At 39.9% G+C, this 25,104-nt stretch overlaps 6 protein-coding genes across 6 annotated transcripts; 4 read left to right on the forward strand and 2 right to left on the reverse strand.

Annotated features, from left to right (window-relative positions):
• Positions 1 to 324: 324 nt before the first annotated feature.
• Positions 325 to 609, forward strand: EAE98_008178 (uncharacterized protein; the record flags this gene model as incomplete). Its single annotated transcript, XM_038955801.1, has 2 exons — positions 325 to 424; positions 476 to 609. The coding sequence occupies 2 exons, from the start codon at positions 325 to 327 to the stop codon at positions 607 to 609; spliced, it is 234 nt and encodes a 77-aa protein (XP_038807667.1).
• Positions 610 to 4,209: 3,600 nt separating this feature from the next.
• Positions 4,210 to 5,322, forward strand: EAE98_008179 (uncharacterized protein; the record flags this gene model as incomplete). The annotated part of the gene is made up of 1 exon (XM_038955802.1): positions 4,210 to 5,322. The coding sequence occupies one exon, from the start codon at positions 4,210 to 4,212 to the stop codon at positions 5,320 to 5,322; it is 1,113 nt and encodes a 370-aa protein (XP_038807668.1).
• A 2,051-nt stretch (positions 5,323 to 7,373) lies between these two features.
• EAE98_008180 (uncharacterized protein) lies at positions 7,374 to 8,390 on the reverse strand (the record flags this gene model as incomplete). Its single annotated transcript, XM_038955803.1, has 2 exons — positions 7,374 to 8,293; positions 8,366 to 8,390. 2 exons carry the CDS (start codon positions 8,388 to 8,390, stop codon positions 7,374 to 7,376), a joined length of 945 nt encoding a protein of 314 aa, XP_038807669.1.
• A 5,359-nt stretch (positions 8,391 to 13,749) lies between these two features.
• On the reverse strand, positions 13,750 to 15,528 carry EAE98_008181 (uncharacterized protein; the record flags this gene model as incomplete). The annotated part of the gene is made up of 2 exons (XM_038955804.1): positions 13,750 to 14,817; positions 14,872 to 15,528. 2 exons carry the CDS (start codon positions 15,526 to 15,528, stop codon positions 13,750 to 13,752), a joined length of 1,725 nt encoding a protein of 574 aa, XP_038807670.1.
• A 5,286-nt stretch (positions 15,529 to 20,814) lies between these two features.
• Positions 20,815 to 21,696, forward strand: EAE98_008182 (uncharacterized protein; the record flags this gene model as incomplete). The annotated part of the gene is made up of 1 exon (XM_038955805.1): positions 20,815 to 21,696. One exon carries the CDS (start codon positions 20,815 to 20,817, stop codon positions 21,694 to 21,696), a length of 882 nt encoding a protein of 293 aa, XP_038807671.1.
• Positions 21,697 to 23,897: 2,201 nt separating this feature from the next.
• EAE98_008183 (uncharacterized protein) lies at positions 23,898 to 25,104 on the forward strand (the record flags this gene model as incomplete). The annotated part of the gene is made up of 4 exons (XM_038955806.1): positions 23,898 to 23,992; positions 24,048 to 24,337; positions 24,393 to 24,604; positions 24,674 to 25,104. 4 exons carry the CDS (start codon positions 23,898 to 23,900, stop codon positions 25,016 to 25,018), a joined length of 942 nt encoding a protein of 313 aa, XP_038807672.1. The 3' UTR covers positions 25,019 to 25,104.

The following is a 25,104-nucleotide window of genomic DNA, read 5'->3' on the forward strand; positions in this document are numbered from 1 at the left end:
CTAATTAACAGGCAGTGCAGTCATCATGCCCGGACCATTTTTGTACGGTACGGTATGCTAAGACTGTTGAATATAGGTAGGTAGGTACTAGGTAGGCATCTTCTATTATTTTGGTTTCTTCGAGGTCTTTAAAGCTTAATTAATGGTTTGGTTCTGCTTTTCTATTTCTGTTGATTGTTGTTCTATAAACTAGCGACTTTTTTCGTTTTTTATACATTTGTTAGTCTTTTTCGTTATATTTACTGATAAGTCTGTATATATATAGGTAATTAATAACCTTAATATAAGCTTTCGTACCCCACAATAACCAACAACAACATCACAATGAAATACACTCCACTCTCTAATTCTATCTTCCTTCCAACATTTCGAAATTGTCAACACATCATTCAATCTCCATACTCCTGGTCAAGATTGAGATTACGTTGCTAAAGATCTCGCACACGCCACTTCGCAAGCTTGTATACCTAGGTAGCTGTCTATAGTGCTGATATCGATTGCGATGATGCATATGGGCTATTAGGATTTGTTGCTTCGGAGCAACCTCCTTTCAAACCTACCTCTACAGTTTTGAGAACACTTGCACAACCACTTGCTTTGATTCTGTAGATGTGTTTCTTAAGGGTATTCAGATATTCAAGAGGCATGCACTGCGGATGGTGATGCTGCGCATGAGTATGTAAGAGGAACTCCTTCTGGAGATCTCGTGTCGGTAGAGATTGTTGCCTAAGTATTTCAATATAGACTTGCGAGATATGGTTCCAAGTGGGTGTGAGTATAGTTTTTATACCGACTCAAGTTTGCTAGCTAATTTGTAGGAATGGTACATATTGCCTTACTACGGAACTTGGTAGGCAGCTGAATTTGCGGATGGAAGGAAAAAATTACAGCAGTGTGGAAACGCTGTTGAGAGTACAACTTTGAGTTCGGCGATGGCGATGACTACATCCGCAACCTCGATTTCGTATAGTGGAACTAGTACCATAAATTCTGCTTCGATTACTGGTACAGACAGTGGCATTTCTTCATCTGCAGTAGTCTCTGCAGATTCATCATCACCAACTGCAACTAGGGTAACCACAAAATCGGGGGCGCTAAAGATAGGTCATCCTCTGGGACTAACATTCCTATGAATGTTCTAATCTATGTATTTCATTCAGCTTTAGAATTTTTGAATCTTTCTCTATCATTTCTTTGTTATTGTATGATTTTTCTTAATACTTGTTAGTGGATTTTTCATATCAGTTACCTACCCTTAACAAAAAAGGTTCTAAGTTTTAGACCACTACGAACATATATACTTATTATTTGATTAATTGCAAATCAGGTATATAGACAAGGTATTTCTAAATTGGTCTGCGATATATTAGAATCGATTTGTATAAGAAATTTGATTATCTTCAGCAATCACTTTTTCAATCATATTCCTAACATATAGGATTTAAAACACGATTTATAACTGGAAGCTGATTGATTAAGAAAAAGTATGAATGTTCTATATATAAATATCAAAATGCTTTATATCAAATTAATCAACAAATCAAGAGTAGAAAATTTATAAAATAAAATTGAAAGGGATTCTACAATTTTATGAATTGAGAGCTTTTTAATGATATAATTTTTGTATTGATAAGTTGTAATTAATAAAAGAAGTAATTCATTAGAAAGTAGATTGAAGAGATTGAAGATTTGAAGATATTGAAGATTTTGAAGAATTGAATAAATGTTTTTGATTGGTTTGGAGGTTTGGGATTTGTAATAAGAGAGATAAGGAATTAGAAAGGAAAAGGAATTAGAAAGGAAAAGGAATTAGAAAGGAAAAGGAATTAGAAAGGAAAAGGAATTAGAAAGGAAAAGGAATTAGAAAGGAAAAGGAATTAGAAAGAAAAAAGGGAAGAGAAGAAGAAAAGAGATTAGAAAGAGAAGGGGATTAGAAAGGAAAGGGAAAGAAGGGAAGAATTAAAAAGAGGAGGGAAAAAGGAAAGGGGATTAGAAAGAAAAGGGAATTAAAAAGGGGATAAAGAGGAAGAGGGGATTAAAAAGAGAAGGGAAAAAGGAAAGGGGATTAGAAAGAGGAGGGAATTAGAAAGGGGATGAAGAGAAAGGAGGGGATTAGAAAGAGGAGGGGATTAGAAAGGGGGGAGAGAGGGGGGAGGGGGATTAGAAAGAGGAGGAGGATTAGAAAGGGGAGGAGGATTAGAAAAGGGAGGAGAGGGATTAGAAAGAGGAGAATAGAAAAAGGAGGGTAGAAAGAGGAGGGGATTAGAAAGAGGAAGGGAATTAGAAAGAGGAGGGGATTAGATTTATAAAAACAGAATTAGATTTATTAGATTTATTAGATTTATTAGATTTATTAGATTTATTAGATTTATTAGATTTATTAGATTTATTAGACTTATTAGATTTATTAGATTTATTGGATTTAGGCTTAAAGACGCCTTCGGCGCCCTTATGCGAGCTAGAAGCGAGAGGCTAGCGAAATCCATTTATTATTATTATTATTATTATTATTATTATTATTATTATTATTATTATTATTATTATTATTAAAAGTACCCTAACCACCACTTCCAAAAGCTTATAATCTCTAAATAGCTTCAAAAGCTTCAAAATTCACATTTTAATGAAATATATATTCTTAGGATTCTAAAGCTACGCAGCACGAGCGTATGCGTAGGTCCTGAGTGGCGTTAAAAATAACTACAGAGAGCGCTAACGAGGCCGTTGTTATTTTTAGCCACGAAGGGCCGAGAAAAAGCTCGTAGTAGTTATATCTTTAGATACAATCATGGCCTTATATAATATGGGCCTCTAGGAACTAGATGTATCCCAGCTCCAGATGGCATATGTCATTCTCCCTTCACTAGGTGGAGTCTTTAGTAGTACTCGCAATGAGTACCTGGGTATCGTACTTTTGCTAAATCTAATTCAAACCGTCAGTTCGAAAAAGACACACTATCCGATCACTTATGACCTAATCTATATAACTCAAGTTTGAATCAAATTACTCATTAATAGATATCTATAATTAGGAAATCGTGGTTAATCATTTGATAAAATGAAATCCGAATTCGATTTAAACCCCTAAATTGGAAGCTGGAAATTGAAACTAGAATTCAGAATTTATAGAACCATTCAATACATATCCAACCTACGAAACTCTCAGGCTAAAAGCCAGCCTAAATCAATTAATCACGGGTCCCTGTTTCATACTGCAGTCCAGTCTAATTCATGGTTTGCTGAATCCAACTAGGCAGTACAATAATATTCTGCGCCTATTAGTAATCAGTAGCTAGTCGAATTTGGAAGTAATCTGTTAAAGATTCTACCTACCTATTCTATATTTCGTATTGATCTAATACAATTTTAGGTTTAGATTAATAATAGAATCTATCTGGTATACATCTAAGCTTAAATCAATAGTAGGCCTTAGAAATACCTATAGATAATCTGCTCTATAGGCATTCAGCCGTATTATCCGGCCTAACCCAATCCATACTTAAATCAATCCAACTAGGCTGCACAGAGATAATGTACGCCTAGTGATAATCTTCAGATAGATCTTCTATTATGTAGGTAATTTGATAAAGATTCTATCTATTATACCGATTCTATATCTAATATAGATCTAATATAGATCTAATATAGATCTAATATAGATCTAATATAGATCTAATATAGATCTAATATAGATCTAATATATATTTAAGTTCAAATTAATAATATACTCTTTATATCTACGCTCGAATCAATAATAGGTTTTAGAGCTACCTACAGATAATTCTTTTGGAGTCTTCAATAATCTGCTCTCTAGGTATCCGTTGTGTAGTCTAAATCTAACCGTATCACCCGGCCCACCCATTGCGAGCATTGATCTTTGATTCATGTCGACCAGAGTTTGGCCATATGAGAAATGACCGACCAGCTTCATGGCCCTAGGCAAACAGATAATTCCTCTCACAAACATAGCAACGACCGCAATATCGGCGTATTGCAGTCCAATGGCGAACAAGTGCAATATTCAAGAAGTTCAAAGATATCACTAGTTATAGGTTTGCCAACATCTCAGTAGGTATATAAAGCTCTCAAAGTACTAATGAAATATACAATACATACATCATCAGTAAATTCATCAACAGATCTTATAAGAACAAAGTTCCAGTACAATCCTATCATCAAAACAAGTGCAGAGAAGAAATCCATAACAAAATGCCTTCTCATGATACCTACAACAAGGATAGAACAACTGGGGATTTGAAGAGAGACCTAGAGGGTAAAGGCGAGTACGACGCAGATGGTGACAAGATCACTACATATAGAGTGAACAGCAAGGATAAACTTGTACGTTCTATAGATGGGAAACTCGACAAGCATGGGAAGAAAGTCACAAAATATAAATATTGCAAAGCGCAAGACTATTATCGTCTAGATGTTCATGGGCGGCTTGATCGAGATCAAGTCGAAAACGCCCGCCGGGTGGTGAAACCAGTCCCGACGACATCTGCTCTTACAGCTGGAATTGAGCAACAGAGAGAAGCAGACCAGCGCCAAAGAGAAAGAGATCAACGGGTTCGAGCTGTAGAAGCTAGAACATCTACAGGAGGAGGCTCAGGGAGAAGGCAGAGCCCGAGTGGTGGACGAGAACTTAATTCAAGACAGATTGAGCGACAAGATCAAGAAGATATAGAAGCAACAAGACTCTATCATGAAAGTGGCCCAGTTCGCGAACGCCAGGCTGTCGGCTCCCAAAATTCATTAGACCTGCCACCGAGCTACGGAAATCATGGAAGGGACTTTAGAGATCTACAAATTGCCGGACCAGCTGCGGGACCTCACCATGCCAATGCCCCGCCTTACTCCTCTAACCCTCTCTCGGCTCCTGGGCCAACTGGTCAGACTCCTAACTTGTCCAAGCGATTACCAAGAGATACCAGACCTCCTTCAACTTGGGGTGGTAAACACAATCCTAATGCCCCTCCCGGCTATTCAAGTGAAGAGGCTAAGCGTGATCCGACCAGTAGCGATGGAAGTCGTCCACATACTAGTGGTTCGGATAACATGTTTGCTATGTCTGACGTGAATAAGGCATTACCAACATCATCCAAAGCTAAAGCACCAGCCGGCAAGCTCCCTAAGACAAGACCAGCATCGAGCTCGGATGATTCACCACCAAGGTCCTTGTTACAACACGGTAGAACTGGCGCTCCTAGTTCTAAAAGAAGAGACCCTAGCCGTGATAGAAAACCTAAGGGTAAGCAGCCGGCGAAAGCAAGTAGTTCCAAGAAGCACGAATCGTCGTCGGATGATAGATATGGAAGCTGAAAAGTTGATGAGTGCTTTTTGGGTCAGTAGATTTGTGAAATGGTGATTGGTGGGTTGGTTGCTTGTTTGGCTTTTTGGGATGCGACGGAAGGTGGGAGGGGGGAAAGGAACAGTGAGAATGGAGTTGGAGTTAAGTGTCACATTTTTGAGTTTGTTAGTCTGTTAGTTTATTCGCGTTGATTGACGTAGCTTCCGGGGAGCTTTTTGCGTGGGTCTCTCATTTAGTCACATTTGGTTATATCATATGCATATAGATGGGGAAGGTTCGGGTAGAAATGTCAACTTGAACACCCATCCAAGCTATTCGTAGGAGAAAAAACAGGCGGAATTCGACCATTTCTAAGATATCCTTTACAATTCAATTATTTCCCTTCAATATTATATAAAATAAAATTTCGAAATGTTTTCTGAATAATAAAAAGCTGATATTTCTTTTGATTTCTTTGAATTTATATAAATCATTTATAAATCATTTTTTATTCAATTAAATTAGAGGATTTCAATGAAAATTTGAATTGTCAAATTCCGCCTGTTTTTTCTCCTACGAATAGCCAAGCCATCTCGGGTGTTTCCCCACCATCTCCACTTTTTTGAAAATTTCTTCTCTCTTCTCCCCATTATCTTTTACCATGCAGAATGATTCTTTGAATTCCATCTGACTTCTCAATATGAATTTAAACGCGAGCTTTATACTCAGCAAAAAACCCAATAAGCGTTTGTGGTTTAGTGGTAAAATCCATCGTTGCCATCATTCCTTCCTTAGAAAGGCTTGCAACAACTTCGATGGGCCCCGGGTTCGATTCCCGGCGAACGCAACATTTTTGCCATTTTGATAGTTTGGAAGGATGATGAACATGTTATAAATTTTTGTTTCATTCTCAGATATAATAAGAGATGTGCGGAGATACAGAATGGGATTTTTGCAGAATAGCATCTTTAAATTGTTAGTAGCAGTTTATAGCATTGTCAAAATTATTTCATGGGCTTGATCCCAATTATATCCATGGTTTTGAAGGACTGCAGTTCAGACACTTTACATCCACACTGAGGTATACAAGAAGACCGCCGCGGTGTCTGCTTTTGGATAAGCGTCCAAGTTCTTCTGGTCTATGGCTTTTCTTCATATAAGCAAGGTATTCCATATTGCCCTGGTCGATAATACACTCTCTCGCTTTCTATTCATATTTCGATAACGAACTTCAAGTGACAGGAAGAATTTTCATCCGTTTTATGGAATAGCTTAAATCAAGAACAAAATATGATATATAAAACTTCATCAAGCTTCAAAAAAAGAGAGAGAATCAGATGTATTCAAACAGGCGTTAACAAGTATTCTACTCTTATTTTGCGAACGAAAAGTAGCTTAAGATAGGTTTCTAATGACTCAACGCTTATATGATTATCAGAGGATACAATCATATTAGAAATCTTTGAAAAAGAAATCATGAAACCCTCTATTACAAACGCAATAACAAGGGTATTGTTCATAATATACTTGTCTGCTCACCATGACCTCAAGTTGGCTATCGGTTCTACGAATATACTATCTCGAACTACTTTCAGCAAGCTAAGATGTTGAAGATGACTGGGAACGTGGCATATACCACCAAACTATTGCTAACTGCTATCTTAATGTTTAGCTGCTTGCCTTCTCCTTGAAACATTGAAAATCTAGTCATAGAATCACATTCTGCACAATATAATATTCATTTGTCAAACGTTCCAGCTGAATTCGGTCATGCGGTAGTGCCATTGCGTTACATGTTGTTATATACATGACCACTAGTTTGAAGAAGAGCAAAAACAGAGTTTGACGAAGTATAGAATCGACAAGGGTACTAAGGAGATGAAACGCAAGAAGGAAGGTGAAAAGGAAACGAATGCGATATCTCCCTCCGATAAAAATGTACTGCAAGACACATTATTCAAACCAGGGCCTATGTCGTATCTCTTCATCACGATCCTTCTCGGTATCAGTAAAAGTGAGAACAAAATGGGAAAACCATGGTAAGCACCGAAGTACAATCTGATATACCACGAGGTCCGCCGACCTAAATTGGTCTACCAGTTACATCGTCATAAGTAGTCGTGAAGTTGAAATTCGTTACTCCCTTGTAAATCCCCGTCATGGTAGTAGTCTTGCCCGTGATCTTTGATGTCAACGTCGCAGTAAATGGAATATCCATCACAGTCTGATCCACTGAGCCAATAACTCTATAAGTTTTTCCGGGTGGGACCTCGAGCGGAACAGACTTGGACCACTGCAATGTCGTTTTGTTGACTTTTCCCCATTTCAGTTCCGTCGACGCGGTGGCTGATACGCTGACTTTGCCCTCGGCAATACCAGGGACGCCACATTTGAAGTCGGTACTGACGGTTGTGGAGAAGCCGGCTGAGGCATCAAAGCTAGACTGATTTTCCGTGGACCCGCTGATGGTCACCGACATGGTTTGTGTGGTCGAAAGGTTGTTGGTGGCGATCTGGCGATCTATCACGAGTGGCGAACGACCAAAGGGATTACCTGCTGGTAGGATATAGTTAACAGCGGTAATTTCCATTTCTTCGGTGATGAACTGCCAGTACTGTTCGTCCTTCAGAGAACCGTTGTTGGGTTCATTGTATAGATCCGAGTTGGAGACGGTGCGCATGTTTGAATTAGGACATACGATTTTGAAATGTCGCGAGCGTGTATCGGTGCCTTGGTCGAAGCGAAAGATCTGGATCTGGAGGTTGCTGTCCCGGGGCTGGCTGATCCATTCTCCGTGGTCGCTACTGACGATGGCTTCTCCGGTGTTGGCGCTGATGATCATGTACTTTCCGGCATTGTCGTACCGGACGAGCTTCCACCACTGAGCATTGTCAGTCGAGGCTGGGTCAAAGGTGGTGTGCCAAAATCGTCGATCTCCCGAGGGATAGAGGGTGATACATTTGCGGCTTCCTAGGTTGACAATGCGGGTGAGAACATTCTCGGCTGGAATATCAATTTTCTAGTTCGCGTCAGATGGTGTCTTCGAGCAGGATACTCTGAGTATATGGGGCATACAGTGGCGCTGGTCTACGTAATTCATTTGTTAGTATGGTTGTTTTGTAAACGGACTATGCTTGTGTACCATTTTGAAGAGTGGAAATCTCAGCTTGTATACCACAGCGTAAGTGTAAAAGTGAGGCAATGAGGTTTGAGATTGATGAAAAGGCGGTTGAAGAAAGTGTTCGTTAGGTTCTCATCAAGGTTGGAAACATACAAATATGTAGTTTCGGAAGAGAGAAAGAGGGGATCTTGCAGCCTACAAAATTTATGTGTCATTCATCAATTTCATCGCCCTAATATGCAATATCATACAATAAAGGTCGGCATATCACCCACAGCTGAGCGCCAAATATTTGAAGCAGGATGAATACAATTTTTGGGCAGGAACATAACAAGAATGGTTATACTGTATCTATATGGCATTTGATGGTTGGTCTATCTTCACAATTGATATTGCATTCTGCAGCCTACATCATTTTCGTCTTCGTAACATGCGATATTATACAATAAAGGAAGGTCGGCATATCTCTGACGGCTGGCCGCCAAATGTCTCAATCAGATTAGATAGCAATCTAGGAAGTGATCATCTTCAATCCATATTGATTCATGAATACAATTCTTGGGCAGGAACACAACCGTAGATAAGCGGCAAGAATGATTACATTATATCTATGTGCCTTTTGATGGTTGGTTTATCTCCACGATCTACATCGCATTCAGCTGAGCGATACAAGCCATATCTGCTATTAGCAGTCTACTCTCTGCCGCTCTGCTACATGATTCATGTAAATACGACCCAAAGCGATGAAGAAAACAGCCTATATTTGAGTCTTTGCCACGATCACAGAGGTGTGACACCACATCATCTTCGTATGCGACGTTAAGTTGAGAATAACCGAGAATGTGTGCACGAAGCGGAGGATAATGTCTGATAGTGGATTGGAAGTTGGGGAGGCGGGGGTCGGAGGATGTTTTTTGGTCCTACCTCGAAGTCTGAAATCGTATCTAGATGCAGACATATACATGGTCAGGATATATCAGAGGGAAATGTCATGAATTCAGTTGTTTGGTCGCAAAGTTGAAATTATAAAAATTATTAGAAGTATCGATATAAATAAACATTGATGTTTACATTATAGTAGAAATGAAATATGGATCACAGAAAGATGATTCAGCTGTCCACCGACAACAATAACAAGAGATATTGCAACATAGAAGAGTGAGGTTGAGACTCTTGTACTACATTTACGGTAAGTTGGTTGTTCGGAATTCGTTGGCTATCATATTAGCCTAGAATGAGGGGTAAAAACGAATTATGAGGGTTAAATAATCACAATCTTTGAAAGAACGTGTTATTATAGTTGCATGCAGGGAAGGCTTCTCATGCCCGAACACGGAAGAACCGAGATTTTGATCGAGTCCTTTTGTCGAGGCACATTGGATTGCGTCAGAAGGCTTTCGGCTAGTTCCACTCCTCCATACTCGTGGAATTATGCAACGACTGTCTGTTTGGGTAATTTATTGGGACGATCCGGATGGGAATATTCAAACCCGAGTTTATTTGACGAATATAATCGATTTATTCCAATTCAGTGGAATTGATGAGCGGATCAAGTGGGATTCACTATGTTTTTTTTGGTTCATTATTATTAATCGGTTTGGACTGGATTTTAAATCTTACTAATAATCCCGCGGACAGTATGATTCAACTTATTTTAATTGTATTTAGATGAGAACTCATAAAATCTGTAGTAGTAACCTGAATTAACCTCATTTCAAGTATTGACATCTCAACTAGTATTCTAAATTGGATTTATAATTAGTAATAGATGACAGTATTGTTGTCATTAGCAGAAATATATAAGGAGACTCTATCATCCGATAATAATAATCAATCATGTATAAGAATATCAATAATAACTTTTTATAATCGATGATAAATCCAAAACTACTTAAATCCAACAACAGTAAGTTTCTCCCGGAGTTTGACTCTCAAAGAAGTACTCCAGTACCTCGTGCATGAATAACTCTTCTCAGGCCTAAGCAATCAAGTATGGCAGTATGGAATGCGTTCCTCATTCCCTTGAATTAGGGCATTTTGATCAATATTTTAATGATGTTCTCTTTTAGTCTTTTATAATCCAGTACATAGAGAGAGAGGAGCAAAAATTACAAGCGAGCAGATTACGCAAACGATTTACTATACAGATAAACCTATATATTTCTCATCTCTAAATAATGATAAGTCTTCTACAAAGACTCCCTTCTGAAACCTCTCGAAAATACTTCACCACTGGCAAGTGAACCTGTACAACAACGTTTTCCAGGACTCAAATCATTACTTAAGTTTTTTTTGGTCACAAACTAAGACGAACTACATACTTCTTGTACTATAGCTATCAGATATCGAGTCTAAGAATTTGCAATTAGTACATGAATTAACGATAATAGAATGAACATGGCTGACAGCAAAAAAGACATGAGAAGTAAACATATTCGATGACAACTTGGTTGATAGAGCTGAAGTTAAGACAGCGAGATTTTCCAAACCCAAGGAGATATAAGAAATTCTATAGATAATATCAAGTTTCCAGAGAATAAAGACTCTTCCATTCCTTTCATCTGCAAGATTACCTAAAAGCAGAACTGTGATTCCACCCCTAAAAGTACGCCAAGTAATTTTCCTACTACAACTGTTTCACTCCCATCCATCCAAACCCAGATTTTATACCAGCGCTTCAGTCTCCATCTTCTCAACACACCCTATCATGTTAAATCCTCAAATCTCAATTTATCATCTAAAATCAATACCGGAGTGAATACCATACTCCGAAACTCGGAGACATGTTCCCGTCTTCTGATATCCAATTTCTGAAATCGCTGTCATTGTATAGATACATATTCTCCCTTTTCAATCCTAAAGCTCCAACCATAATCTCATTGTCATATCTGATGAATTGGACCAGTACATGGTATTTGGTATGATATACATAGACTCCCGAATCCCGAACTTTGGGATACAAACACTGAGTTGTGAACTCGTGCGAGGATACATAGTATGAGAAAGAGGTGCAATGGACTCTAGCAATGAATCACGAAATCATCGACAATAAGAAGTACATTTATTATGCGTATAAATTAATGACAATGAAAGCCATCCTATCTCTACTTGCATACGTATCGATTCTCTACAAACTTCGATAAAATCAACTCTCCCTCCGCTCCCAACTTCCGCACATCCTCACGGCTAATTGCAACATGGCACTTACATGCGAAAGCTTGTGTATTCTGTGAGATACCCTTTGCATCTATCTTGAAATCAGAATGAGGCGTTTATATCCAGATCTAGGTAGGTATCACCCGGCTACTATCAGTAATACCATAAGACCAATTAATCTCAAATTAGCAAGCTATCTCCAAGTTCCAACACTATTCTACATACTCAATTCAGACTACATCGCCTCGTATCGGTACAATATCCTCTGCTCTTTGCAGAAAACTCAAGATTCGAGAAATGTATATACAAACTATCAATTCCTTTGCGATATGGATACAATAATCAGCTACCCCATCGTAGGAATATCTATAACCCACAGTCCCACTTGAACTCAAAACTCAAGTTCATGAACTTACCTATAGCAAAGAGAAATAAATAGTTCAGCATTAGTATAATCACCTAATCAAACAACCAGAATGCTCGCAAAAGCGATAACTATCAACACACAACAACAATACCAATAATCCTACAACCCACACCTAAGATCCAAACATCCATTACGTCTCCATCCCAAACTATTCCGGACTATCCCAAGAAAATCCAACACCACAAACCACCCAAGTAAAATATCAAAACATCAGAGCACAAGATCCAGAAACGTAACCATCATCAACACATCCTATATAGATAATACCCCTGATACCCCTTTTCCAATACAAGAATGATAGTTTTATATCACCCCACCCACACACACCTTTCCATTCTCACATCTACTATTAACACCTAAGTGAATACACATCTTATATTCACTCTTGATATATACTCCATTATCTCTATCCCAAACCAGTATCCTGAAAAGCTTTCTTTCTACACCCCATCCACCCCCACCCCCAACCCCAGCCCCAGATATATAAATAATCCCCCCCCCCCAAAAAAACTAAAACCATCCACCTCATCTACATCCACAGCCCTCCTCACAGATATCTACTCCATCCAAACATATAGCTAACTCCCCAACTCCCCAATCCCCAATCCCCAATCCCCAATCCCCAATCCCACCACTCCCAAAAATCCATACAACAAAACCCTAAGAATCCCCAAAGCAATAAATAATCTACCCATTCGACCTACCCGTTCAACAAAAAAAAAAAGAACTTAAAAAAGAACTTCGAATAACCCATTCTCGAATCTCGACAATATTAAACACATAACAAGAACTTCCCTCAAAACCCCAACCCCAACAAAAGATCTCCCCCCCCCTCACCCCTACAAATCCCTCCAAATCTCATTCGCATACCGATACCATGAACCTTTCTTTACCACTTATCAGAATGAAAAGAGGAGTAGATGATAATGATGATGATGATGGAAATCGAGTATACTCGCTTGACCCATCTCATCCTATCCCATCCCATCCCGTCCCGTCCTTTTCCTACAACTCGGACTACCCGAACCACTCTCAACACCCCCCCAAACCACTCTCAATATCTCCCCTACCCAGTCCCATCTCCCCTACCCAGCCCCATCATTCCCATCATTCCCATCATTCCCAAGTTACAAGTTACAAGTTACAAGGTAATAAAAATTGATAAGAAGAGTACATAGAAACAGACAAATAACGAAAACACCTCTCATCAATTAGGAAACTCGACACTTGTCAAAATAATCATTAATAGTAATAACAATAGCAACAACATCAACAACAACATCAACATCAAACACACCCAACCGCCCATAGATCCAAACCACTATGATCAAACAAAAAAGTCTCCACCACAACACCGCAAGAATCACATACTCACCCTATTTGACAGGTAGATACCAAACGTCTTCGCATCTACTCTGAGTTATTTCATAATATTTTCAATTCATTTATTTACTTTAAAGCTCATCGCTCATCTCATATCCCCGGAAGATATATCCCCATACTATTCTACGCATAGTGGATTCTCTTCTAAACTTTGTTGAAAATCTAACCTTCATTGAATTCTTCCATCATAAACCCATATCAACCCGTTCATAAACCCTCGTAATACCCTACCCACCCAAAAGCAAAAATTGAAAATGCGACATTGTTTGGTATATAGCAAGTATGCTCGCATCGCAATATCTTCATCAAAAGTTCAAACTCCCGCTCCAAAATAAATCCATGATATGCACCACAATCGTAAAACGCTCAGGATTATTGACCATGAGCACCAGCTTGATCATAAACTACACTTCCCATACCGCCAGCCCCCGAACCACCCATACCAACACCTGCCAAATCTCTTCCTTGACTATCAACCGGAGGGTATCTAGCTCTCAATTCCAAATCATCGAGTGGAATGTGTGATCTAATATATTTCTCACGACCATCATCATTTGGATTATGATCCCAGCTAGTAAATTTACCAACTTTAAGAGCACTCCAAACAAGTCGCCTTTGACGTTGAGAAAGTAGAACATCATTGGTGATTTTTTCGAAATCCCATTTTGCTGCTGCTTCAGCTTGGAAATCTCTTAAAAATTTGGTGGTTTCTTCGGTCATGAGTGGATGTTTGGTAGGAAGTGATGCAAGATTGACTACTTCCTTAGGATCATCGGCAAGATTATAAAGTTGATCTGGATCTGCTGGACATGTGATGTATTTCCATGGTCCACGTCTAATCATCATCATTGGTGAAATAGTACCTTCACCACAGTACTCCGCAAAAACAGTATCAGATCCCCCTGGACGTGATTGAAGATGTGGAAGAAGGGATGAGCCATCCATAGGAAGGCCAGGCCATAATTCGACATTAGCAAGATCTGCCAACGTTGGAAGAATATCCAATGTAGAAACATTCTCGGATACGTGATGAGCATTGAAATATTTTGGATAATGAACGAGAAGAGGAACTCGAACAGATGACTCAAAATAAGACATCTTATACCAAAGACCACGTTCTCCAAGCATATCACCATGATCACCACTGAAAACAATGATTGTGTTGTCATCAAGTCGACAATCCTTCAAGACTTGAAGTAATTTTCCAATGCAATCATCGACATAACTGACTGCTCCATAGTATGCACGTCTAGCTCTCTTGATTTGATCATCTGTGAATTCCTTACCCCAAAGGTCGCAGACTTTCAACAAGCGCTTGCTGTGTGCATCTAGTTCTTCTTGTGGAATCTTGGTCTCTGGTAGATCAATATCAACACCTTCGTAGAGATCCCAGAACTTCTTTTGGATATTATAAGGATCGTGAGGATGAGTGAGGGAGACCTGAAATGAGACGTTAGTAAAAGTGAAATTTAAAATAGGTGATCCAAAACTTACCGTCATACAGAAAGGTCTAGTATTTGGTCCTTTACGAACATGATCATAAAGGAATTGAGTTGACTTATACATAACCTCCTCATCATAATCCAGTTGGTTACTTCGCACACAAATACCAGCTTGTAAAATAGAACTAGCATTGTGATACCATTCCAATCGCTTGTCTGGATCTTCCCAATTAACTGCCCAACCATAATCTCCGGGATAGATATCACTTGTCAAACGACTCTCGTAACCATGTAATTGTTCTCCAATGAAATGCATCTTTCCTGCCAATGTAGTTTCATATCCTGCTGCTCGTAGATAATGTGCGTATGTTGGAGTAGAAGGATCGATCGAACTGGCATTGTCGTATGAACCAATTCTGCAAGGCAATTGACCAGTAACCATGGACATTCGAGAAGGTGCGCAAAGTGGCGAAGGGCAGTATGCGGAATCGAAGACGACGGCATCTTTTGCAAGACCGTCAAGATGTGGTGTTTGGATTTGTGATTTTGGATTGTGCATTTTGAGCAAGGGTGCTGCCAACTGATCTGCCATGATGTATAGAATATTTGGCTTTGAACCTGAAGGCATGCTGTTGGCCTGGTTGAAAGGAAAGGCAGCCTTTTTGTCAACCCTAGGGGAAGAAGGAACGGTATTCAAATCTGGAGCCATTGTGATGATGCTACTTAATCTTCTATAATATGAAGAGAAGATTTGATATATTCTGATGTGAGTTGGGTTTCAATAGAAGTCAACAAAGTATGGGGAACTTTGTATTGACAGTATGGAGGGGTAAATAAAAGTAAGGTGCAATACTCTGGGGAAATGATGTGATCAAGAGATCAATGGCAAAGTAGATTGAGCTAGGGGAAGTGGTGAATGTATATATATCCCGTGTGAATGAAGAGGTCGGAAGAAAGGAGGAGGGCGAAGGGTGAATGAAAGGAAAGGAAAGGAACAGATATATGGAATTGACAGTTGGAAATACCTACCTAGTACCTAGCGGTGAATAATTCAGATGACTGTGAAAGTGTGAGAGTATTGGAAATACTCAGGACCCAGGTAGATTAGGAAGGGAAGGGAAGAATAGGAAAGGAAAGGGAAGGAGTGGTGGGATGGAATGGAATGGGATGGGATGGTTTCCGTACTTCGTATACCTCCATCTCGATTGGGTAAGTGGTTTCTGTGGATTGGATGGTAGTGGTGGAGTCTTTCTTGAGACTTTTGGTGTATTTTGGGAATTTGGGGGAATTTTGGAAACTTTGGACTTTGGACGCTGGACTGGACTGGACTTTGGACTCTCGAGTCTCGAGGGGAAAATGTTGCGATTTGGAGCCATCTTGCGTGATAACATTGACGCTAAGCCTATTTGGATCAATGGAACTAATGGATCGGACCCTGCGTGACGGGTTCCCTTGTTATTAGTTTGGCACCGAATTCCCTTGGCCTTTTCCCCTTATCATCAATAATAATATCATGGACGATCTGACAGAATTCAATTTGGTTACTCTCATGCTCTCATGCTCTCCTGCTCTCCTGCTCTCCTGCTCTCATGCGTATGCGCGTGCGATTGACCTTGTATCAGGAAGTTTGAAGCACAGCATCGAGTACGTAATAGAAGCATCTAGGTATTGATGTTCCTTCCACTCCTGTAACACTCATACAAGTTCATGACTGACAACACTCGTCTTGCTCACACAGTCTATTCATGGGTCCGTCAGGTCGAATCACATCGAACGAAGGAAGAGAGACTCACACGTTGAGAACACGTTGAAGATCTTTGTATTCGTTTTATTCATCACTCCAAGTCATATATCATCAATCATCTACTTTGTACGGAATTTTGTTGATTTTCCATGTGATAGTGGATTCATCCATAAATTATGGGTTCTAGCCCGTCTTACTGCCATTCAAAGTTCTCAACGTCTCGAGATACCCACGACACACGATACCTTCATGTTCCCTCGTGTTCTCCCAAAAGTGGAGGGAAATCCTTCGTGAAATTCTGGCTGTGGTAGGTATGATTCCCTTCTGCCACGATCCGTATGAAATATCTGGTCAATTTGATACGTGTTGTCCATCACTCCGTACTCCACCTTCCATGTTATTACCCCAACCTTGGTGTCTCTCCAATGCTCCACCATGGTACTGGGTTACTCTTATCGTGCAGTCTGTTCCACGTCTCTTCTATCCGCTTCCCACAAGTGGAACTAAATAATGCCTTCTATTGCCGGTCGCCGGCTTTCCTTCCACCGGGTAGCGGTAAATATACACTTGATGTACTAGGTCGGTCATCAAATCAGACACCTGATATACATAAGCCGCGTGTCAAAAAAACAGATGAAGCGAATGCAATGCTTTGTAAAAAGTAACAACCTTATTAGCACGACTATCAGGTGGCGGTGTGGTAGGCTATTTTCTTCCTGCCGTTTGTTCTTCGAATCTTGTGTCTAGAGGCATTTGATAAAAGCAGCGTACAGTACTTTTTTCCCCATGACTAGCTGTACTCGGGCTGTGCCAGCCGGCCTCCTCTTTTGTTTGACATGATATTTGCTTTTTTCAATCCTAGTCAGGGATTTCTTCAGCCTTGCATGTAGTGTGTTAATCCAAGTGGGCTCAATTGACCATTAACATGATCAATGTTCACAAATTCTAGCCTCGCGGATGCAAAGACAAATTCAAGATTCACCTCCATAGCTTTGACAATTGCTCAAATCATATCGCTGGTACCTTCATCGTCCCTGAACTTATGTTTCCACTTGACGGCTTCTACTTCCAATCAAGTTAGTTGAAAATATCACGCAATTTCCTTCAGGATTCATTGGACAAGAGCATTGTATTTTAAGCTTCTTTAGTGGAAGGATACTTATTGGAGGCGGGGTAATGACCAAAAAGCACGCGAGCAGTTGAAGATTCAATTCGACAATTCGAACCACTCAATTTTGGAATATTCTATATAATCCGAGCACCTTCCGTGAGCGCAATCGTTTTGAGAGTTCCAAAACTCTCCTCGAGATTTATGCGCGTAAAACGTTACATTCGATGGCGAAAAGGAATCGCTCATTTTTCTCAGCTCGCCATCAGCACCATCAACTGGACAAAAATTCCTGAAATGGTCAACGAATACCACCACGCATATCATCTAATTCATACCATCTTTGGACGCGAAACCGTGGCTGTCAATCGTGAAAGATTGGTTGGGAAAAGTTTCCCTCCCATGAACTTCTTATCGGAAATGCGATATCATCACAAGATATTAGAGATAGGACAACCAATCGGGAGCAATGTGGTAGTCCACAAAATGCTTCAAATACACGATGAATGCCAGATCGAACCATTCATGTGATTACACGACTTTTTATCCAAAGCTTTGATGTCAAAGATGGTAATAATTTCCATACAGGAATTCTTGAATATTTTCAACGTAAATGTTACCTGATTCGGAATCACCGATGGTTTTGTCAATGCATGTCATCGCACAGACTTCAATTCATACCCAAGTAAGAGGAGGTTGGGATGTGCACTTCCGTTGAGGATGCATTAGTTTTGAAAAGACGTCGAAATGAAAGATGAGGTCTTGTGACTTTGATGGCTAGTGGCGAGCGCAAGAATCAATAAAGCGGGGAAGAACATCATGCTGGATAACCTTTTCAATATTGGATGGGATAACAACACTAAAGCATTGCAATGAACAACACTTCCAAATCTCAAGTTTTCATGCCTGGAATGGATATTCAAGGGGTCAAGTTTTCACCGCTGTGTCATAGACAGGGCGACTGATCAAACCGAGTAATGTCAGCATACAGATTACAGCTGCCAAGTCGAGATTTTCAAATAGTTGAGAGCAAGTCAGACAATTAGATCACATGCCACTGGATTTCTGGATCGCCTCGAGCATCACCCAGCCGAAACGAATGATTAAGTTCAGGGCGAGTATCACAAACCACAACTCCAAAGAAAGTCTTTGTTTCACGAAATTTCTTCTTGTCAGAACATGAATTTGTGATGAGGTCTGCACGCTACTGTAGATTGAACGATGTATGGTTTTGCATTTTATTAATCATCCCTAGTCTAACGATGGGGTCTTGGTGTTCCATACACGGATGTAGATCTCACTCTTGGCTACTATGCTTGACTGACTTCCAGCATCACCTCTGTCATGATCAACCGAATCTGAGTTGTTGTCTCTCGCATGTTTAAACTCACGTTACACATTCTATACCGAGCATCCTTCTTGCTTACTTGTTGTACGATTCATCGCTGACCGATCTCTTTTTCACAAATTGGCAATATATCTTAGCATTGAATCGTGTTTTCGTGCTCAACACTCTCGTCGTTCACTTCTCGAGAGTCGCATTTTACTACAATACATAGTTGACTGAGTGCTTTGAATATACTATACCACTACGGTAAGAGTTCAATAGTTAAGTTCAGTTGTACTACCAGTTTATTGTTTCGACGTTACCGAAAGTTTATCGTGGTAGAGAGCTTGTACTTATTTATGTCTTCAGAGTAAGTGCTTACGGATTCTCGAGAACATTGCTCAATACGTACTTGGCGAGTTGAATTGAGTCTGTCATTTACTGCTTTTATACATCTCAGCTCGTATGGAAAGGAATACTTTTCAGAGTCCAGAGTGATAGCGTCGTCTTTGACAAAAATCGTTTGATTGTCGACGCTGGTACTCGTAGTACTCGCAGATGCACTGGGCTGGACAATTTCCATCGCGTATGCATGTCACCCATCCGCCATACAAACCCCATCAGCTACCAGTACTATTATGGTAGCAACAGTGTTTCAGGGAAAAATCACAGAGAATTTAGGCGCATAGTGTGTCTTTTTGGGGAGGTGGGTAGTCAAGATGTTTCGCTTCCTAGACTCGAATTAATAGGCAGATGAAAAGAACAAAAGTCAATCGTGGTTGGCTTTTACTATATGCTGTTTATCTTTGAACGACTTGGTAGTTCTATAGTTATAGGGTTGCCCCAAGAAAATCATATTTGGTACTTCTTGCATCTAAAACTTATGTAGGTGATCGGGATCAATTCCTGTGCAAAATGCATGTCTTTCATCATTCAATTATCCCCCACTTCTCTACATCTTTTGTTCAATACTCTATCTTGATTAAAGTTCTCTCATATATTCGTTTCAGATTCATTCCAGCGATTTTTTCCCTCATGAGCGCAATAAATTCCTCGAGGCAATTTAGAACTACTCGAATATACATTAGCACAATTCGATGTTCAATATCGTTATCTGCGTGTTCATGCGTATAGATTATCACGGAGCGCTTAAACCAAAATCTTCACAGCCAACATTATCTTCGTACGAAACCCCAAGCTTTACACTCAAGACTAGAAGCGCGGACAAAAAATCCATGAGGATCAAAAGTCTCTAATTACAGCCTGCCAATGACCAACAAACAAATTATGGGGCCATCAAACAAAATATGAGTGGTTTAATCAATCAAATAAGCGATGTTTTAGAGATATCAGGGGAATATTTAAGAGGCCGCGTACTCAATACAGTCCTCTACGCCACATTTGGGTCGTGGATTTGGTACTTTGGACTGAGAAGTTGGTGTGATTGGAGATGAGAAGATAAGTTAGGTGAAAACGGACAGAATTAATAGCTGGGCCAAGAGGGATAAAAATATAGGTTCTGTTGGAAATTAACCTTCATGTAGACCGTTGATTATGAAGGAATGTTTGAAGACATTATTGGGGGAGAGATAATTTTCATAAAGCAGGTTGTCGTCCATATACATGTTTTCCTTTTATTTTCTGTCAAGTCAACGGATCTACTTACTTTTCACATTCATTACAATACCACTTATCGTTCGTTCGTTCGTTCGTTCGTTCATTTATTTTTGCATTGTTATTCCTTTCTTTCTGTCCTAACCTTACATTCTATATCACGGGATCGATGAGAACGAGATAAATCATACTAAAGTTCACCATGAAACATACATTCCCTTCCCTATCACACATCGCTCTCTCCCTTCTCTCCATCTCCATTACCCTTCCTTTAACTCACGCTGGCGCTCCTCCCAAGATTCCAGGCTTCACTCTAACATGGTCAGACTCCTTTTCCGGCTCCGCAGGTTCCCTCGCCTCCTCCTCAAAATGGGAATACGAAACCCCCGCCACAAACCAAAACAATGAAATCCAACACTACACATCATCCCCACAGAATGCTAACCTCTCCGGTTCCTCCACCCTCTACATCACCCCTCTCTATTCCTCCGGAAAATGGACTTCGGCGCGCATAAGCACCTTACAAAGTTGGGGGTGCGCCAACGGCGCCGAAATGATCGTTTCCGCCAGCATCAAGATGGGCAGTAGTGATCCCACGCATCAACAAGGCATCTGGCCCGCCTTCTGGACTCTCGGCGAAAGCTTCCGAAGCGACAACATGTGGCCCGAGTGCGGCGAGTGGGATATCATGGAGCAGGTCAACGGGGCATCTGCAAACGTGGGCACGATCCACTACGGCACGGCGTCGTATCCGCTCGCGATCGGATCGCCCAATGCGTGGATCGATCGCTCCGAGTGGCACACGTACGGCATCCGCATCTCGCGGGTGGGCGACTGGCAGTCGCAGAGCATCACGTGGGAGTTGGATGGGAATGCGTATTTTACGGTGACGGGGGGGATGGTGGGAGATTACCAGAGTTGGGGGAAGTTGGTGGGGGAAAGTTATTTTGTTATTCTGAATGTGGCGGTGGGTGGGTTGTATCCGGGTATGCCGAATGCGTTGACGAAGGGGGGGGTGGGAAGTGGAATGGAGGTGGGGTTTGTGGCGGTTTATAATGGGGCTGGAGCGGGGACTGGTTGGTGATGGGATGGGATGGGATGGTGTATTGGCGAGTGGGTAGGGAGTGGGCAGTGGAGGGCGGGGATTTCTTTGTTTCTTTTTTCCTTTCTTTCTGACTCCTCTTCTGATCTGTGGTTTGTGGTTTGTGATTTGGATTTGGGTTTATGGACTTTTAGTTTGGTATTAGATTTCCCAGGAGGTAGGAAATACGTGTTTTTACTATTCTTTCCATCTTTTAAATTCTCCATTTCTCCATTTCTCCGTTTCCTGAATCTCCATACCGTACTGAAAATCGAGAGAAAATCCGATCTTCACTACACTGTACTCCCCAATCTCGATACCTTGAGCACCCAACACTCCTCACCTGTCGATTTGCGAGCAGTCACAGGATTATTTCCATTTCCATTTCCCACGTACACCACACCACTCGACTGATTCTGGAGTGTAGAATGTTCTGGGTGGTGAAAGGGATTTTGTTTCTCGCGTTGCACTTTCTCACTTTCTGTTTGTTTATCTTCTTGTCTTTGTGGGGATTGTAGATTGGAAATTGTAGATTGAAAATTTCAAATTGGAAATCTCTTTGTAGAGTAAAGTGAATAGTGAATGAGAGACTTGTTTTCTTTTCTTTTACGGAAATCGGGAGTGGAGTGGAGTGAAGGGGAGTGGAGTCTGGAATTTGATTTTTGGGAGTGGGAGCGGGAGCCGGGGGGGGGGTATTTTCGTTTTCGTTATTGTTGATATCTATATAGATATGTATATATATTCTATCATATCTTTCGTTTTTTTTTTTTTTTTTTTTTTTTTTTTTTGAAAAAAACCTCGAGAAGAAGATAAAATACTAGAACGAAAAATCGTTAAGAGACTCTGAGAGATTGGGCTGTTGGTTGTGCTGATTGTACTGATTACTTCTCCTTACTTCTACTTACAGGAAAATCGAAATCGAGATTGATTTGTGAAATTGAAAGAGGGAATGGCGGGATGGTGGTGAAATTTCAGGAGGATTGTTGGGATTCTTGTTGTTGGTTTTATTGTTGTTGGTTTTATTGTAAGGTTGCTAGTAGAGTGCTATGAGAAGAGTGAAAATAGTTTACTGTATTGGTTTTTATGGGAATGTTGAAGATAAAGGGGTGTATATGTATATGTGTTATTGATTTGGTATATTTATAGGTATATATCTTATAATTCTTGAGAGTGTTTATGAGGAAATGGGGATTGGAAATGGGAAATGGGAATTGGGAATTGAGTGACGAGTTGCGAGTAGTGAATTTTCGATAGGAGTAGCTGATCTATCGTGATTAATTTCTGTTGAGAAATTACAGCTTGCTAATTAAGAGTATGTTTGAATCGATTTTTTGTTTATTTGATGAAACATCTAATAATATTAAAATGATAAAGGTATTCAGACTGATATATTTGAGTGATATTGAAATATATTTAAATAATCTTTATTAATAATAAAAGTAAATAAAAAATAGTAGAAATGAATGAAAATAAAAATTTATTAAAACAATCTCTTATAATACTCTAAATAGCTATATTATAATCAATATATAAGAATCTTGAAATTATTTATTATTTTCAAAATTATTTATTGAATAAATTATTAGGATTTATTTTACAATTTTGAGTATTCGGTAAAAAAAATTATTTATTAAATAATTCTTAATAACTTATTTCATAATCTCGAGTGTTTGGTAAATCTATTATTTGAGCTTATTTACTAAATAATTTAGGTCTAATAATTGAAATAAGTCGAAATAAATCGATCCGAACGCATCCTAAGTTCTCAGTACTAAGAGTAAAAGCCTTAGACATTATCTTTCGGTGAAAACTATGGAAAAGTTTTTCCCCACAGTTGCCGTATTCACCTCTATTAGTTACCGATTTGCGAATATGACTTTTTGAATTTGGTTGATAGTTTTGTTGTTATTGTTATTATTGCATTTGTAAATGTTTCTGGGGATTTCTATTCGTTCTTAAAAAAAGAGATTATGTATCGTTGTCTCTTATTTTAGTCGAGGAACATATGTAGTCGACTAGCCGAGAGCTTCTTATATAGTGCCCGCAAGTGCGACATCTCTTTTCGTATCCTTCTGTAACCTCTTAGAAGAGTGAAGGGATTGCCAAGGTTTACGTGGAATCCGGCCCAATCTGTGTTTCATTATCTCGTCAGCTCACACCTCCGAAGCTATCAACATCGTCAAATCGGTGAACTTGAGTGGCTGATGTCTTCCCTACTCAGTATCGGCCAGAAATTGAAGGGAAAAACTAATACTTATACGGTCAGCAAACAATTGTATGAGTTTGTTTTTCTAGCACAGTATGTTCTATACAATCACCAATTCGATACTTCTGCTGACCAGAATCTCTTGAAGAGATTCGAAAGAACAAAATGTCATTGTTAAGAGTATACGTGGTCACTGGCGACTACAAAACGAAGCAGATGTTCTCAAACGGTTCCAATCTAGAGCACCATCTCTTGGACCGCTGATCGATGAGATTGTTGATCCTATAGATCCGCCAACCATTGTTCTCAAACATTTAGACAATGATCTCATGAGTGAAACTTACAAGAAAAGACTTACAAAGCCTGAACTCCAATTCGTCGCCAGAAGAGTGTTGGAAGCTTTACAAGTTTTACACGAAGATGGCTACGTTCATACCGGTATGCATTTATGTTCCTTCCTACAATAGAAGTCATGCATTCTAAATATGTGTAGATGTGAAACCGGATAATATTCTCGTGAATCATGGGAACGGCAATGAACGCTTTTCTAAGGCTCAGCTTGCTGATCTTGGAGGCACTGTGTCCGTAAATTCAAAATGGGCAAAGGAGGGCCATATAGTTGGGACATCTTCATGGCGCAGTCCAGAAGTTCTCCTCGGTATGCCGTGGGGGACATCATCTGATATTTGGTCTTTCGGTTGTTCGGTAAGTCATTGCTTTTTCTTTCTGGCATTAGAAGACTTCCAATCTTTGTGCTAATCGTACAACTTCTAGATATTGATGCTTATTTACGGCGACCATTATCCATTCAATCCTCGAAATGGGGGTGCCGAAGTCGATGATGATGAGTATGAATTTGGGGTACTGATGAAGCATCACCAGTACTTAGGCCCATTTCCAATTTCATTTGGTGAGATTGCAGATGAGGGGACTCAGAACGCGATTGTTTTAGCAATGAAAGCAGTGCCACCCGAGAAAATGAAGCCATTACCCATGATCACGCAGAAGGAGATTCCCAAGGTTGATAATATTTTCCTGCAAAAGATTCTCAAGTTGGATCCCCGCGATCGACCGACTGCAAAGCAGATCTTGGAGGATGAGTGGTGGGAACCTGATTAGAAAAACGACCAATTATGACGGTGCATACAGAAGCGCTGGACATGATCAGAATTGGCTTGCGGAAAAGTGCTTGGTATTAGGAATAG

Source organism: Botrytis deweyae (genome assembly GCF_014898535.1).
Source record: "Botrytis deweyae strain B1 chromosome Unknown BDEW_021, whole genome shotgun sequence".
NCBI lineage: Eukaryota > Fungi > Ascomycota > Leotiomycetes > Helotiales > Sclerotiniaceae > Botrytis > Botrytis deweyae.